This window comes from Neopelma chrysocephalum, unplaced genomic scaffold (assembly GCF_003984885.1).
Source record: "Neopelma chrysocephalum unplaced genomic scaffold, ASM398488v2 Primary Assembly neopelma1_45, whole genome shotgun sequence".
In the NCBI taxonomy this organism is placed as follows: domain Eukaryota; kingdom Metazoa; phylum Chordata; class Aves; order Passeriformes; family Pipridae; genus Neopelma; species Neopelma chrysocephalum.
In genome coordinates this window covers 20,212,470-20,228,742 of record NW_020897704.1, presented here as the reverse complement: position 1 = coordinate 20,228,742, position 16,273 = coordinate 20,212,470, and the positions used below count along the sequence as shown (strand labels likewise).

The window sequence follows — 16,273 nt, the reverse complement described above, 5'->3', positions numbered from 1 at the left end:
CTGCTGAGAGCTCAGCAGAAGGGGATGATGCCAGGTGGTTTTCACATTGGAGATGTTTGTTATTGATGATAAGAGAAGAAAAAAAAAAAGAGATGAAAGATACCAAGACGCCACGCTACCAGCTCAGTTTTGTTTTGTCAGACTGGCAGTGAACCATCCAGAGATGTAAGTCCAGAATGGTGAGAAAGAATGGGAGGGAGATTTAGGAGTCATCGACAGAAAGGTGCTTGTGGTTGTTGGGAGAAATACTCTGGTGTAACAGGTACAGAGGGTGGGGGCTGTCATGGTTTCAGCAAGGTCCAAACTCTGTTTCACTTAAAGTAATGGGAAAATAAACAGTATAAAACCTGCAATTCAATTTCAGGAGTAAACCGAAGGAGATAACTCAAAATGTCAGCTCAATGAAGACCTAATGGATTCAAAAGTGGTGTTTTCTGCCTGTTGGAATGGGGCACTTGTAGCAAAATGATTACAGAGTGAATTGTATGAGTAGCTCCTTCCAAAGGAATGTTGGGAGTAAGCGTCATATCTCTAGGAGAGAAGGACTGTTAGCAAAGAATTTAATGTGTCCAAGACAGAAGATTGTGGAGATGAAGTCAAAGTGAATTAAATGTTGTGAAGGATATTGAGCAAACAGGAAAAGAAGGAAAGAAGGACCATGGAAATGAAGGCACAGAGAAGATCACCGTTATTTTGGAAGGAGTTATTCATACAGGATACGACTGGTTTGATCTAATAATTTCATTTAAAATTTTGTCACAGAAGAAGGTAGAACACTGATGCTTTTTGTTGGCAGTAAGGTTACAGGACCGTGTCGATACAAATGAGGATCTGCTGATTGTCTGGAAAGAACTGGATCCCCTTGAACGGAAGGGAAAAATTATATTTAATTCAGTAAATGAAAAATTGCAGTTAAGGCTTTGCATTTGAAGTGTACTGATAAAAGCTTCAGCCAGAAGCAAAGAGCTGATTCATGTGTCACTACAGTAGGTGTTTAGTGGGCGAGGGATCATTAGTTGGTCACAGAATGACAGAGTTGCCACCGTGATACAAGTGTGACAATGGGATGCATTGCAAGAGATTTTAGCAGAGATAGGGGAAGTGTCCTATGAGAACCTGTGGATACTTCTTCTGAGATAGTGTGTTCAGTTCTTTAAGGCAGCTTGTGTTCAGGAAGGATGAATTAGGCTGAAAGAGTTGGTCCTGTTCAGCCTTGAGAAGAGAGAGCTGAGAGGGGACCTCATCAATGTCTGTCAGTATTCGAAGGGAGGGGATGGATCCAGGCTCTGCTCGGTGGTGCCCAGCAGTAGGACAGGAGGCAATGGGCACAAACTGATGCCCAGGAAATTCCACTTGAACATGAGGAAGAACTTACTTCCTGTGCAGTGACCGAGCACTGGAACAGATTGCTCACAGAGGATGTGGAGTCTCCCTCACTGGAGATATTCAAGAACTGTCTGGACACAATCCTGTGTCGTGTGCTCTGGGATGCCTCTGCTTGAGCAGGGAGGTTGGACCAGATGACCCACTGAGGTCTCCTCCAACCTGACCCACTCTGTGATTGTGTGAATTGGGAAGAGCAGGTGCAGAGCAGGGCTTGGAGCACTGTTAGGGAGAAGACAGTGGAGTCTGTGTTAGGAGAGGAGAGAAACTTTGTGTGTTTAGTCTGGCATGTGAAGAGGGGTTATGATTGCTGGCTACAAATACCTCAGGCAAGTAAACATTTTGGAGGGTGAAAGCAATTTAAGCTGAAGAACGATGTTGGCACAAAAGCAAATGGGACTTAATTGACTATGAATGTAGGCTGGAAATTAGAAAAGGTTGCTGTGACACCAGAGCAGTGAGATCCTGGAACAGGGTGATGGTGGGGACAAAAAGATTAACTGGTTTTAAGATGAAGCTCAGTAAACTTGTGAATGGGATTAAGTGACACAGTGCCTGTGAGATCACTAGACTCACTTGCCCAGGAAGAGGTGTTTGTGGGTCTTTGCCATAGTGATAGAATTGCAGAATCATAGAATAATTTAGGTTATAAAAGACGTTTGAGATCATAAAGTCCAACCATTAACCCAAGACTGCCAAGGCCACCACTAAACCTTGTCCCCAAGTGCCACATCTGCATGTCTTTTAAATCCCTGCAGGGAAGGTGACTCCACCACTTCCCCTGGGCAACCTGTTCCAGTGCTTCACAACCCTTTTCATGAAGAAATTTTCCCTAATATCCAATGTAAACCTTCCTTGGTGCAACTTGAGGCCATTTCTGCTTGTCCTTTCCCTTGTTACTTTGGAGAAAAGACCAACGCCCATCTTGCTACAAGCTCCTGTCAGGGAGTTGTAGAGAGTGAGAAGGTCCCCCCTGACCTCCTTTTCTCCAGGCTGAGCCTCCTCCCCAGCTCCACTGAAATGGAGAACAGGCTGTGGAGCTCCATGTGCACCACTGAAGGTCAACATGCTTACCTGGGGGAGACAGTGTCTACAAAAATGGGTGTTGGAATAAGTGCTCAAAGTTAATTTTCCTTGACAGAGAAGAATATCACGTGGCAGGTGATGTTTAAGTGCTGAAGTCTTCACTTGCAGAATTGCTTGGGGCTCTGCTGGGGGTTTGGTGCTTTTTGGCACTCAGACTCGTGAGTTGGTCAGAGCGAGTACTTGTGGAGCTTCTGTTTGCCGACATGACTTGTTTGCACAGAGTAAAATATTCAGCAGGGCATAATACATAGCAACTAAATTTCCCTTTCTAAAAGTAATATGGGAATTAGCCTACATTACAGAGCTTAAATTACACTGTTTCTCCTTCAGGGTTGGAATAAAATTTTCAAAATCACCTCTAATCTGTGAAGAATCTAAACCATATGGAAATCTTCCTAATTCCCTGAGGTGTTTTTGACACTCTTACCCATAGGTCTTAGAGTATTTAGGTTTTTTTCTGGTGCAACAAGCTCAGTTCCAGATGTGAGATTTTTCAGTAATGAAATAGTTACACCACTTTCTAGCACTGAGGAATTTATATCAAGAAGGGAATATCAAAACTAATAGATAATATGATGATTAATAATCCAAGTGAATTGCACTAGTTTTAATTATGTCAGTGGAGTTGATGGTGTCCTTTTCCTACTTACAAAGGCCCCTTTAGCTCCTGCTCCTTACTTAAAAATGGGTCATGGATTCAGAAAAGAATTAGGACTTTTCAAATATTTTTTTTCCTTTGGGCAGAGAAACAGCTTCCCTGGAGCTCTGCCTCTGAGAAACAAAGATTACTGTGATTTTTTTACTACACCTTTCAGGGTACTGATACAGCATTTTTTTGGAGCTCATCACCCATAGCAATCATTCAGCCCTGTGGCTCATATCTTATTTTTGAAAAGCCATTTCCTTTCCATGCACATGTATTTTCCCTGTGTTTCTATGAAGCAGTCAGTGGGGCTTTCAGCCGTAAGGATCAGAATGGAATCTAATAATAAATTACTTCCAAAGATAGGAAACCATTTCACACCTTGGAGCTTCATTTTGCTCCAGATGTAGCATGTTACGGCTCATGCCACGTAGAGCCAATTATAAACCAACTGACCTGTCGTGACATTTCAGATCTTGGTTGAATTTGCACTTTTTCTGCAAGCAGATACTTGGTTTTCATCTTGTTTGGGTTCAGATATGTAGCTGTAAATGGGGTGATTGCCCTGGAGTGATGACTAAAACGGGTTTTCATTCTCTCTACCATTATGAGTAGAGTTATTAGGTTAAACTCTTGAAACAAATAAACTTCACTGAAGTTTGCTTTTCTTCCTTCTCATCAATATAGTGTTGGGCACAGTTTTGAACCAGTAGATAAGCACTGATTCTGTACTCTCGAGGTTGGTGAGGCACTGCCCAGAGAAGCTGTGGATGCTCCATCCCTGGAAGTGTTCAAGGCCAGGTTGGATGGGGGTTTGAGCGACCTGATCTAATGGACGGTGTCCCTGCCCATGGCAGGGGGTTGGAACTGAGTGGTCCTTAAAGTCCCTTCCAACCCAAACCATTCTGTGATTCTCTGATCTGGCTCTTCAACTGAGACCTGGATATTTCACCCTGTTGTGTGTTGCCTTGGGCTTGGCCCAGCTCAGCCTTGATGTAGTTGAGCAGAACTGGCAATGAAAGATCATTAAGTTCTCATATTGGCTTGGAGTGCTGCTTGCACTGGAGCAGATTGGGAGGAATTAAAATATCTTGAAAATGCCATTGTCAGGAAGCTTCGTGCTCTGCCCTTTAACAAAGGGGTTATAAAAAACCAACACAGAAAAATAGTATTCTTCATTGTAATTATGGTATTTGAGGATTTTTCTATCTTTCTGTCCTTCCACTTTAAATTTCATGTCCCTTAGGCTTTTCTCCTTTTTTTTATGTTTAGATATGTTTTCTTGACTACTACTGGGCACTCTGTGACAAATCAATATGTGCATTCAGTGATCAATATGCTCAGGTTCTGTGAGCAGCACAGTTCCTGCTGGCATTTAAAAAGAAACCCAAAGTGAATTTAGGTTGGACACAACCAGATACAGATTACAATTAATGTAAACCAGTGTTTGCATTAATTCAGGGTTGATTTTTTTCAAAGGGGGTGGTAACCTTTAGTTATGGTTTATGGAGTCTCTTATTACCACATGTATTCCATAGGTTTTCTCACACCCCTTTATTCCAGAGGAACTATTTGGATTCAAAACCAATTTTTAATTGGCTTTTTATCTCTCGGTGTAGAATATGTTTGTGCTACATTTCCAGGCAAGCAGCCTGCAGAGAAGTGCTGTTCTTGTCTCGGGACTCTTGAGTGTGTTGTAGTTGGTTGATGTTCATTTGTGTTTGATTTCTACAAAAAATACTCGCCCAGCCTCAGTTTTAGAGGTTTTGGGTTGGTGTGGGGAAGGAGGTGAAAGTTTGTCTTATATAGCATTGTATGTGCAGACCTAGTGATGATTTTTGAAGCTTATCAAAACACATTTGGGAAAGAAGGCAACCATAAATGTATGGTGATGTCCCAAGGTAGATCCCTAGCAGGATTTAAGCTCTCTAGGATGTACCCCACTAACAAGAGAAAGAGTTTAAATCCTAGCAGAGATTTAAAGTGGATTTAGGTACCAGGAGGATCGTAGTGAGTGCTGCCTACTTGCAATGTGCTCCATGCCTCAATTTTCCTGTCTGTAAAATGCAGCTCATAAATCTTGCCATCATTTACATAGTGTTTTGATATCAGGTTTCTCTCCAAGTCTGAAGTAACATTAATTATTAGTCGTGGGACTGCTATTTCCCTTTGATTTCTCCCCACCTCCATATTGCCATGTGTGCAGCCCCTTCTCCAGGACAGGCTAAACCACCCTCGCTGAGATTACTCCATCTCCTCTAATGGTGTAGCACAAAACCATTCATTTCTCCACTCTGGAGTCTGAAGTCTCTGAACTTCATTAGCCCAAGGGAGTGGTAGGCCCAAGCGTGCTCCAAAATGCCGATCTCCTGTTTTGATAACTGAGCTCTAAAATCAAGATAAACAAGCTGCCCTATATACTGAACATGTCCTAATTGCACACTCCAAGCAAACCAGCCAATCAATGAGTGTGTGTCGCTCCCTAATGAATATTTGTAGTTTTGGAAGATTTCATGTGGTATTCCTTGCAGCTTCTGCAGTTATTAGCAGAGTGGCTTCGAAGACCCTGTGCAGGGAGAAGAACCTGGCTTTGGATCAAGAAACTCTGCAATTTAATTTCATATGTTAGCTGGGCATGGTCAGTCTTATTCAAATTGTATTAGCTAATACTTCTTTCAAACTGTTTACACTGTGTGCAAAGTTGTGTTTAAAATCCTATTAGCTAATACATTTCTTAGTCTAGACTTGGGGAGGGTTGACTCCCTGAAGAACTCATAGCAGGACTTTGTTTACTTGCAGGAGGTATAAGAGGGAGGCGGGGAAAGAAGGGGTAATGATGTTTGAAACCATCCAAATGACTTTTACTCTGCCAATATTTTGCTTTCCTCACTTTTATTATTGCTAAGAGTTTGTTTACTGAGAGGTGGCTCTCAAGCCATGAGGGTGACTTTGCAAACCATGGGAGTATTGGCACCAGCCAAGGTCTTGGGCTTTCATATTGGGAGCCAGGGCTCTCTGTGGGAGCAGTGGAAGGAGGAAGGCACAGAAGCATCTGAGTTGGGGTGGCCAATCTGGCAGGAGCCCAAGGAGCCACACACTGAGATTTTCACTGAACCAGAAACACATTGTGAGCCAAAGAGAAAACTTTCTTGGTAGGAGATAACAGTGGGGTTTTGGATGTACCCCACTAACAGGAGAAAGAGCCTGGTTTTGATGTGTAGGTTGCTCCCGGGATGGCCTGATAGTAGGACTTCCTTCCTTCTGCAAGTCACAGACAACATAAATTAGGAGTCCTGCACTTTGACTCACAGTCTAGCACCTTACTGACACATATAAAGAGCCTGAGCTCCCACATTAGGTACCTGAAGCAATCAATGGGACATTGAGTGGTGTGAATGTCTTCAGTGTTGCTGATGGAAAATCATCTAATGCCTTTTACATTCCGCTTCACTCTAAGTTTCTAAACTTCCTTGACTTTGGTTTTCTTCCCCTGGTCACTCCTAGTAGGTCTTGGAAGGTGGGTGTGATGCTGCAGCTGGAGGTTAGGCAGGAATACCAAACCCATTCCTTGGTTTCCTTTTCCTAAGTCTGTTTTTACTATAACTTGCCATAGTTCTGATTTTGTACTGCAAGTGGCATATCTTGGGAGAAAAAGCACCATTATCTCAGCCAAGCATTAAATACTGTATAATTCCAAGCCTTTCTCAAATGATGGCTTGGATTATTGACTTAAAATGCAGACAATGTCTCCCGTTGTAGTTGGTGTTGTGATACTGCCTTTGGAGTACCATAAGAGAGTTGCAATAAACTCTAAAGTTGAACGTAAAATTCCCATTGATGGTGGAGCTGCACATTCTTGGTTCTCAGGAGTTGTTGCAATTTGATTTTCATCATGGTTTTTCTACTGATGTCTCCATTTTTTGCTTCCTTAGGCAGTCCTTCTCTCAGGAATGCCTAACCTTTCTTTAAAACACCCTCTTTGTACCGTCCCATCACAAATCAATTGCACTCCCACAGTTACCATTCAAATATAAATAAATTAGTTAAATGATTTACCAAAATGTGGTAAAACAAATAGACCTATCCTGTGTTTTGTTTGAGGGGTTTTATTTTGGTTCTGTTTTCTAAAACATCCTTCTCTTTATGCTTCTAACCTAGAGCCTTATAGTAAGGGCTTTTTCTGGCTTGTCTGTTAAATTGCATGCACATCAATAACACTGTGTATCAACAGTCATTAATAAACGTTGGGTCCTCTATGTATCCCCCTTCCTGGGCAAGATTATTCTATACTGTGTATTTACTAGAGCTACATCCTGTCTACTTCAGCTACTCAAGTAAGTAGCAATATTTTATCTGCTGAGTATATAGTGTGCGTCATTTATTTGTCCTGACTAGATCCACTGCTGATTTCATAAACATTTGGGGAAAGAAATACCAAACTAGCAAATATTTGCAGAACCCCCTAATGCAGGATCTTAAGAGGATGATATCGTCTCTCAGTTTGAAGATTAAAATCAGTGCTGTTCACAGCTGATTAACTTTCCTTTCTAATATTTCCCACAAATTGGGCTAATGTAATAAAACTTAACGAAACAAGGTTTAGTAAAGCCACAGAGAATATTTATACGACAGCGAGGCTCAGAGTGGTTCAGGCTGTCCTGGCATTCACTTGGTCATGGCTCTGTGCTTTGTCCTGTAAATGGATGGGTGTAGCAATGACAGCAGTCCTTGTGTTGGGTTGAAACAGCCTCTTTGGTGACTCCAAGGTGATGTGAATTAACTGCACTAGATTTCCTTTCTGTCTAGTGGGTGATGGATCTTTGCTTTCTCACCCACCAACTCTAATGATCCTCATTTTTGGTCCCACAGAGTCATCAGCAAAGTGGTGCCAGCTCCAGAGGCCAAACCTTCCGCTCCCGTGACCCGGCCCAAAACACCTCCGCCCGTGCCGTCACCGGTGCCAGCTCCTGTTCACGTGACCCCTCCTCCAGCTCCAGCTCCTCCTCCTCCACAGGCCACCGTCTCTCCAGTCCTGATCCCACCGCCCTCTCCTGCTGTGTCGGCGGCCGGAGGCTCCAAAGCTCCAGTTCGGAGCGTGGTGACCGAGACCGTCAGTACGTACGTGGTAGGTAACACACACTGCCGTCTTCTGTCCTGGTACCAGGGACATTCATCTCTGGAATTGTTGAGCTCCTGGGTGACTCATCTCAAGCTCATGGTTCCTCAACTTGTGATGTTGCTCTCTGTTAAGTTGTTTATCCAGCCCTTGTTTCCATGCACATGTTTTGAGGGGTTAATAGCTTAACTAAAACACTACAGCTTGGACTGACTTTTTCATTTGCTCCTGGTTCCATATTTAAGTTTCTTCTAACACGTCTACTTATATCCCACTTGGTATTTTCTGCTAACTGAGCTAGAGCACTTATTTTTGGATGAGGAAGTTTTTTATAGATGCTTTCAAAAGTGCTGAATTGAAACCTCAAATGTCAAACTCACCATAGATTTTGCTGTCAGTCAGGTAAAGTACAAAGCCCTCATACAACATCAAGAATTTGACTTAGCCCTCATTTGAAATGTGTAGAGTCCACTAATCTCTTTCCTGGTTTCCTCAACATACAGAAATTGCAAACGTTTGTACATCTCAGAAGTCTGTAGATAGTTCATTAGTCTACATTTCATTAGTGTGTTTGACACATGCTCTGTACTTGTCCTCAGTCTGGTGGCATTCTTCATTCTTTTGGAAAAGTCTCCCATCTCGCATGGTGTAGGAACTACATTGCCTAAAAGAATGTGGGTATACCTCTGGGTAGGACTTGGATTGCTGTGCTGCTGCGAGTTTCTGCTTTAGATGGTAGGTAAAATGAAGTCCTGAGCATTCCTGGTCCTGGAAGAGCAGCAGTAACCATTCACAACTGTAGCAGTGTCACCCTCCAATGTCCTGGCTGAATTCCAGCTTGATTGGTGACACCTTGCTTGGCTGCAGTGGGTAGCAGTTTAAAAATCTCACCATTTAAAACACCTAAAACTTGTTTTTATTACAGCTGTCTGAGCTTTAATTGCAACTTACAGATGATTTTTTTTTATTCCTGTTTTTATAACAATTCCTAGTGTAAATCTACTCTGCTGGAAAAGGTGCTTTTCCCTGCTGGACTTAAACTGCTGTATCATGTTGCTGATCTCTATTTAAACAGCTGCTCCATTTCACTCCCGAGTTAGTTACAGCACTGGACGATGTCACATAGGCTGTGCATATCTTTAGGGTGCAGGATACAAATCCTCACCTTTGGTATCTCAGGTGTAAACCCAGTGTCACTCTTAAATGTTGCAACAGTTCCCAGAAACTTGGAAATTTACTCTAAAAGAGAAACATTTCCTAAATACTTCACTACATCCCATTTTCTTCAGTAAGCATGAAAAGAAATAATTTAAGAGATTATGTTAGTTTAAAGAAGGAAAACCTACAACTTTGCCTGGGTACCTCTAGTGGTAACACTCTTAGCACCTTATGGAGAATTTAGAGGACATGGAGGCTCCAGGTTATTTCTTTCTTTTCGTAGGACCATTTAATCACAGAATGGTTTGGGTTGGAAGGGACCTTAAAGATCATCCAGTTCTAACCCACTTGCCATGGGCAGGAACACCTTCCACTAGACCAGGTCGCTCAAAACCCCATCCAACCTGGCCTTGAACACTTCCAGGGATGGAAAATCCGCAATGTCTCTAGGTAACCTGTGCCAGTGCCTCACCACCCTTATAAGTAAAAATTTTTTCCTAATGTTTAATCTAAACCTATTTTCCTTCAAATTAAGGCCATTTTCCCTTGTCCTATCACTACATGCCCTTGTGAAAAATAATGTTTTACAACATTATAGTTGAAACCAAGGCTTTACTACATTAGGATCCCACAACGCGCACAGGCAGAGACACACCTTGATGTGAGACATTTTTAGGTCAAAATGCTGAGGGAGAGGTTGGAGAAGAAGAAAATAATTAGTAACGATTAGCCTCCTGTACGAAGGGAACCCAGGACACAGAATGTTGACGTGGTTTTCCCCAGGTCACACGGGAAAACTCTTTGTAGAGATAAAAGTGGAGCCAGTGTTACAAAAGTGCACAACTCCCTTCTGCAGGGGAGGACAGGAGGGTGATTTTATAGTTTAAAAAAAAAAAGGAAATGCTGTGGGATCTCTGTGTAGGATCAGTACGTGTGCTCTGCTCATGAGCTCTCAGGGGTTTGTACCGACACAGCCTTCAGCAATCCCATCTTGTCCCTCCTTCCACAACCCTTGGCTCATTAAGGAACGAGAAGTTATGCAATATTTTTAGTATCCTCGTTCAGTAGCCCAAGTTTTTGTTTAACAAACAGGCAGAGGTTTTGGTGATTATAGACCACCCTGCCCCTCTCCAGCCCCTGAGAGCCTGAGACAGGCATTCTGCAGGGGGAAAAAAATGCTGAAAAACTAAGTTTTGAAAAGTTAGGGTGTCTGTTTTCTAATGTGGCAATGTCAAACAGCTCTGCCTACACCTGGCATGGCCAGTGCCCGAAACAGGCAGCACCAGAAATGGGGTGCCCATGCCTGGGGGATGATGTGGGTGCAACCAGGTTGTTCAAGCAGGTTGTAAAAGGCCGTTGCCCTCAGCCCAACATCCCACAGCACTCCTTTTCTACAGCACCGTGGCGCAGCATCCCCTCCCTCCCCAGCAGGGTTATCCCACTACAATACCTCCGGATCTCTTCACACAGAGCCCAGACACTTCACCTGAGGAGCAGATGCTTCTTTACCAACTTAAAATGACTTTGGAGATGTGAGATTAGATGCTAGATAGGAATGATTATTGCAATCAATCAGCTCAGAAATCGAGTTCGTTTTATGACGTTGCCTACTCCGTATCGCTGTTGGGATGGGGATTCTTTCCTGCTTAGTATTCCTGGGCCTTGTACTTTCGAGTTTTAAACCACAAAAACATTCAAGGCTTTAAGAGAAGTCAGAGAAGAGTGATGTGTTGGTTGCAGCTCTGGTACATTCCTATTGATTTTTCAGGAAGTGGTGTAAGATGTACAGACCACCGTGTAGTGGCTCTTTTTTTTTTTTTTTACTAAGAACATTTGGGGCTTTTCATCTGCTACTTTTTAATATCACTTTTATAAGCTGTGCAGATAGGAAAAAGTTATTGCCTGAGATATGTGTAAATGCACAAAAGCTGAGAACAAAACAGTTTCTGTTTTTGAGATTCAGCGATAATGTGCAAATCTTCATAAAGGAATGATGGAGTCAGGGTAATACCCCAGACATTTTGTACTTTGTGTTGTTAATTGCACTCCTTTAGGTGGATTTTGTGACATTTTGCGTGTATGTTTTTACCAAAGAGCTGTTCAAGAAACCACTGGAAGTTTAAAAATACAAACAATGGGGTCTAGGGGGATATAAACATTAAAAAAATGCATAAAGCTCCGAATATGATAAACCCGGTGAGCAGCTGCCTCGCACTGTAAATGATCTGCCTTTCTTGTTTCATTTACCCTTTAGTAAATTGTACTGTGACATAAATGTCATAAGGGGAATGGAAAGTTACTCAGTAACAACTTTTTTTATATCCTGATCTTATCAGCTCGTTGGAGTTGAAGACTTTGGCTAATAAGTAATGCAGCAATATATACACACGGCGCTGTATATTTTACATGCATATAAGACTGTTATCTTACGCAGGAGGCTGCCGTGGCTCCTGCTTGCCATTAACAGGGTCGAATTTTAAAAGTATAGACAGAGAAGGAATTGTGTCCTTAAGCCCTGGCTGCTGTGTGTGAATGCCCATGCTTAGGTCGGGTGGTGTAACTGGCTTTACTGGTTTACAGGACAACACAGAAAAATACATGATTTTGTCGTCATGTACAGTGCAGGAAAATCAATTACGACACAACGCCGAGCTCTCATGATCACAGAACTCATAAATAGCAGCGCTGGCTGCTGAATGGCTTAGTCAGATAAGCAAGAAACCTTTTATTTTGTTATTTTAATGTCAATTTTCCTGCCTGCTTAGCCCTGAAAACCAGCTAACTTTGCTTTTCTTTGCACCAGATCCGAGACGAGTGGGGTAACCAGATCTGGATCTGTCCTGGCTGTAACAAGCCAGATGATGGCAGTCCAATGATAGGTTGTGATGACTGCGATGATTGGTATCACTGGTAAGTTCCTCTCATCCATCCTACTCTGCCAGTCCCTGGCAGATTGGGGCTATATTATTAAAAAACCTTTTTTTTTTTTAATAGTTCGTGACGTTGGGAATATTTAAATAGCTTTACTGTGTCCAATTTAATAATCTGGGAGATATTTTTATCTCTGTTGCTCTGAAATTTGAAAAAGCAGATTTTAAGCTGTGAAGGAGAGTTACTTTTTAATTAATGGGTGTTGGTGATAACGGTTGTTTTTGAAACTGCTGGGAAATATTGCTGATTCTGGTAATTTTGTGAGAACTACAGGATTATGAGCACAGTGTATACAGATAGACAGTTCAAATTATGAAGCATTGTATGAACAGTAATATAAATGTCAGCTCCTATAAAAGGGTTCGGGGGAATTAATCACTTTTTAGGCGTTTTTTTAAAAAAACCTGCATAAAATCATAAGGTTTTTTGCAGATGTGTTAAAGAAGCATTTGAAATTATTTTAAATCTAGTCTATTACACCTGAAAGTGCACTCATATTTTCTATTAAAATAACATTTTTTATCTGAGTATCCTTTTGATTTTTTTATTTGTTTCAAAGCAAGAGTTTTTAGGTTTCTGTTAGATCATTACATTCATTAAGAGAATGATAATATAACTGCTATATTAATAGGCCTGTCTCCCACTGAAAAGTTGTATTTTTGGGGGGGTAAGAAATAGAAGTAACGTTACTCCACCGAGCTGATACGATATTTTCCTGCCCACAGGCCTTGCGTTGGGCTGACTGCAGCACCCCCAGAAGAGATGCAATGGTTCTGCTCCAAGTGTGCCAACAAAAGGAAGGATAAAAAACACAAGAAGAGGAAGCACAGGGCGCACTGAAGACACCACAGCGGACTGAAGTCATGCAGTCGCCGCGGCACCTCCTGCCCTGACTCGGCTGCGGGAGGGATCCATCCTGCTCGTGTCCCCCTCTGTCACCGGCTGTTGGGGTTGTGTCTCTGGAGCGAATCCGGGGCGAGGAGATGCCCTCGTTCAGGGGCTGTTGGGTTCCACGGACCATCCGAGCCCAGGGGATTGGATTTTGGCACATTCTCATGCTGTTGTTTCCCTTCCCAAGGGGAATTTGCACGGAGCGCTGTGAAGACTTGGGTGGTTCCTGGTGCCGCTCCCGCTCCTGTGGCTCGGCAGCAACACGGATGAATGTTGTAAATACAGATATCTGTCCTATTCCTTCTCGATTTGCTATTAAGCCCTCTTGAACCTTTGCAGGAAGGTGCTGAGAGGAGGAGAAAATGTAAATTGCAGTAAGTTGTAAACTGAGACAACCTTCTGGAATGATTTCTGTAGTCTGGATACAGTTCAGCCTCGACTCCTGCTGAGCCAGATAATCATAATGTGGAAATAAAAAGTGGCTGGTAAATATTTTTGTGACGAGAATATATGAAGCTTTTTTCCTTGATTTTTAGTACTAACATGAAATAAACATGTTCAAGCTTTTGTGATATATCTTCTATTTTTAAAAAAAAAAATTTCTATTATGTCAATTTTTTTCTTCCGTGTGAATTTCTTTTGGTGGACCTGTAATATATTTTATACTTTGATTTTTGGTTGGTATTTTTTTGTTTGTTTTGTTTTTTTCTTAGTCTTTGTCAACGTACCTTTTCATGGCTTGTACATTTCATCGGTGTGTAAAAACACTTCTCCCATTAAAAGATTTTCACATGTGTAAATACCTGATATTTATAAAGTAATTTTTTTTTTAATTATTTTGTAGGGCTTGAGGATTTTTGTTGTCATTTGCCCCGAGAATACAAACCTAGCAGCTACTAAAAGCCCGTGTGACACAGGCCCTGTCCTCATGGCTGTGAGGGATTGGCAAGCCCTGCCCCAGCAGTGCGTGCACGAGGAGACGGCCAGCACCGTAATTAGGCCTCGATTCAGATACTTAAACATGTGGTAACTTCTTAAGAAGTGAGTAATCCTATTGCCTTCAAGGAGCCTGTTCCCACACTTGGTTATACATGTGCTTAAATGCCTTCTGAATTGGGAGCTTAGGCCAGGGGGGCTCTGCCCTTCTGGTGGCAGCTACGGCGTGTTAATCTGTAGCTGGAACTGAGCTTTTTTTTCTTTTTTCTCCTTTTTTTTTTTTAACAAGTAGTAGTGAGTTTGCCAAAAGGATTGGGATCGTGTTTAGGTGGAGGAGATGTAGATGTGTTCCTCTGCTCTGTGTATCTCCCTTGGAAAGACCAGTAAAGTGAATACAAGTCACATTCCCCTTTGAAAATGTGGGGGAAAATTGCAGATAAAAAAAAAATGAAAGTCAGTATTAGATATTGTAGTGCAATGGATCTCAGAGCTAAACAGGAATAAATCTTGAAAAAAAAATTTAGGCCTTTTGTTTTCTAGTCAATTTTAAATTTCATTGCTTAATTTGGGGATATTTCTACTTTAAGCCATGCAGTAGGAACATCTGATGTTGGAGAATATAGCCCTTTAACCTATTGTGCAGATATTAAGAGTTATTTTTTAAATGCATCCCAATTGATATTAATGAGAATGAATTAGTCATGTTTATAAAAGTACCAGTCCAGTTAGGGAAATGAGGCTTTGCTGGTAGAACTGTTAAATTGCAAATCAGTGGAGATATGGATGAAATTGGTTTATTAAAAGTGCACTGTTACCTGCTTTGTTCGATGCCACCTCGTTTATATTCTGTCCCTGCTAATTACCAGTCAAGAAAGTTACTGGGTTTGACTTTTTATTTTATTTTATTTTGAATTGTTGGCTGTTGCAAACCTGATTTCTTGGTTTTTTCCACATGTAAATGTGCAGACATACAAAATACACCATCTTTGGTCATTTCTGGTTGCAATAATAAAGAATTAGCTTTTGGTAAGTTGTTTATCCATTTCCTCCTCCTCTCCATGAATCAGAACTGCTCACATTTAGTCAACTGAATCACTCAGGATGCCATGGGAGGGCCGAAGATGGCTGTTTGGATGAGCTATTTCTGTGCATGCTGGACCTTGCTGCCACTGGGCTGGTTTCTTACTCTGGGTTTTATGATTTTATAAATGACCCCTGTGGCAATAAAACCAAAGCATCATTTTCAGGAGGCTTGTGTGGCTGAGGGGATTAGTAACAGGAGAAGGGGCCCTTCACCTCCGGGTCACCGGTTTGAAGCCGGGCTTGGTGCTGAGCCTGCCTCCCCTTTCACTTGCGCTGGTGTGTTTCAGGAATCAGGGGTATAAACGAATAATCAGCTTCCAAAAATAGTTACCCCCTGAGCAGCTGTGTGGCACGGACCTTCTTTACAGCCCCAACGCTGAGCAAGCCCAACTCCTTCCCCAGACCTTCCTATTTGCTGCTGTAACTTCACAGGTTGGGTTTCTTCAATAAGCTTAGTTTATGGGGAGTTAGGGAGCAGTTAGGGCTGCTCCCTTGATTCGCTGCTTGATTTTATGGTTGGGATCTGTGTTCTTCAGAATCATCTTATGATTTGGGTTTTGGACACTGCCGTCCATGGGAACAGGGTGTGGCAGGTGGGCTGCAGGTTGGCTTGCTCAACGGATGTCATGGGAGAGCATCGGAGCCTCTGAGTGGTTTTCCTGCTTTGGAGTGCAGCTTCATCAAGAGGAACATCAGTTCTGCCTCTGGAAAACATGCATTTCAATGGGTGGTTGGAGCAGAACTGGTGTAAAGTTGAGAAAGTAAAGAATTAAAGAGCTTTCAGTGAGGAGACAACTCACCATCTGCTGCAGTATAAACAGAAGGCAGGTACAATTTTCCCCCTTTACGGGTGCACCGGGCTTAGTGGATTTAAGCAGGACAATGAGGACCGGTAGTAAATATTCCAGAAAAGAGCATAAAAACTATTCTGTGAGAAAATCTTGTTGATTCCTGCCATTACTCTGGGGCCAGATTTTTATCTGGAGCCAGTTGGAGCTGTGTCAGTTTACAGCAGCCCAGGAGCTGCCCACTGGTGCGACCGGCAT

The 16,273-nt window shown here is 42.3% G+C and overlaps 1 protein-coding gene across 1 annotated transcript in view; it reads left to right on the top strand.

The window, feature by feature from the left end:
• TAF3 (TATA-box binding protein associated factor 3) overlaps positions 1-15,174 on the top strand; it is a 117,627-nt gene extending 102,453 nt beyond the window's left edge. Inside the window, exons 5-7 of the mRNA XM_027679575.1 lie at positions 7,982-8,237; positions 12,190-12,296; positions 13,043-15,174. Coding sequence (XP_027535376.1) covers positions 7,982-8,237; positions 12,190-12,296; positions 13,043-13,157 — 478 coding nt within the window. The 3' untranslated portion in view covers positions 13,158-15,174. The remainder of the gene's footprint in view (positions 1-7,981; positions 8,238-12,189; positions 12,297-13,042) is intronic.
• Positions 15,175-16,273: the final 1,099 nt, after the last annotated feature.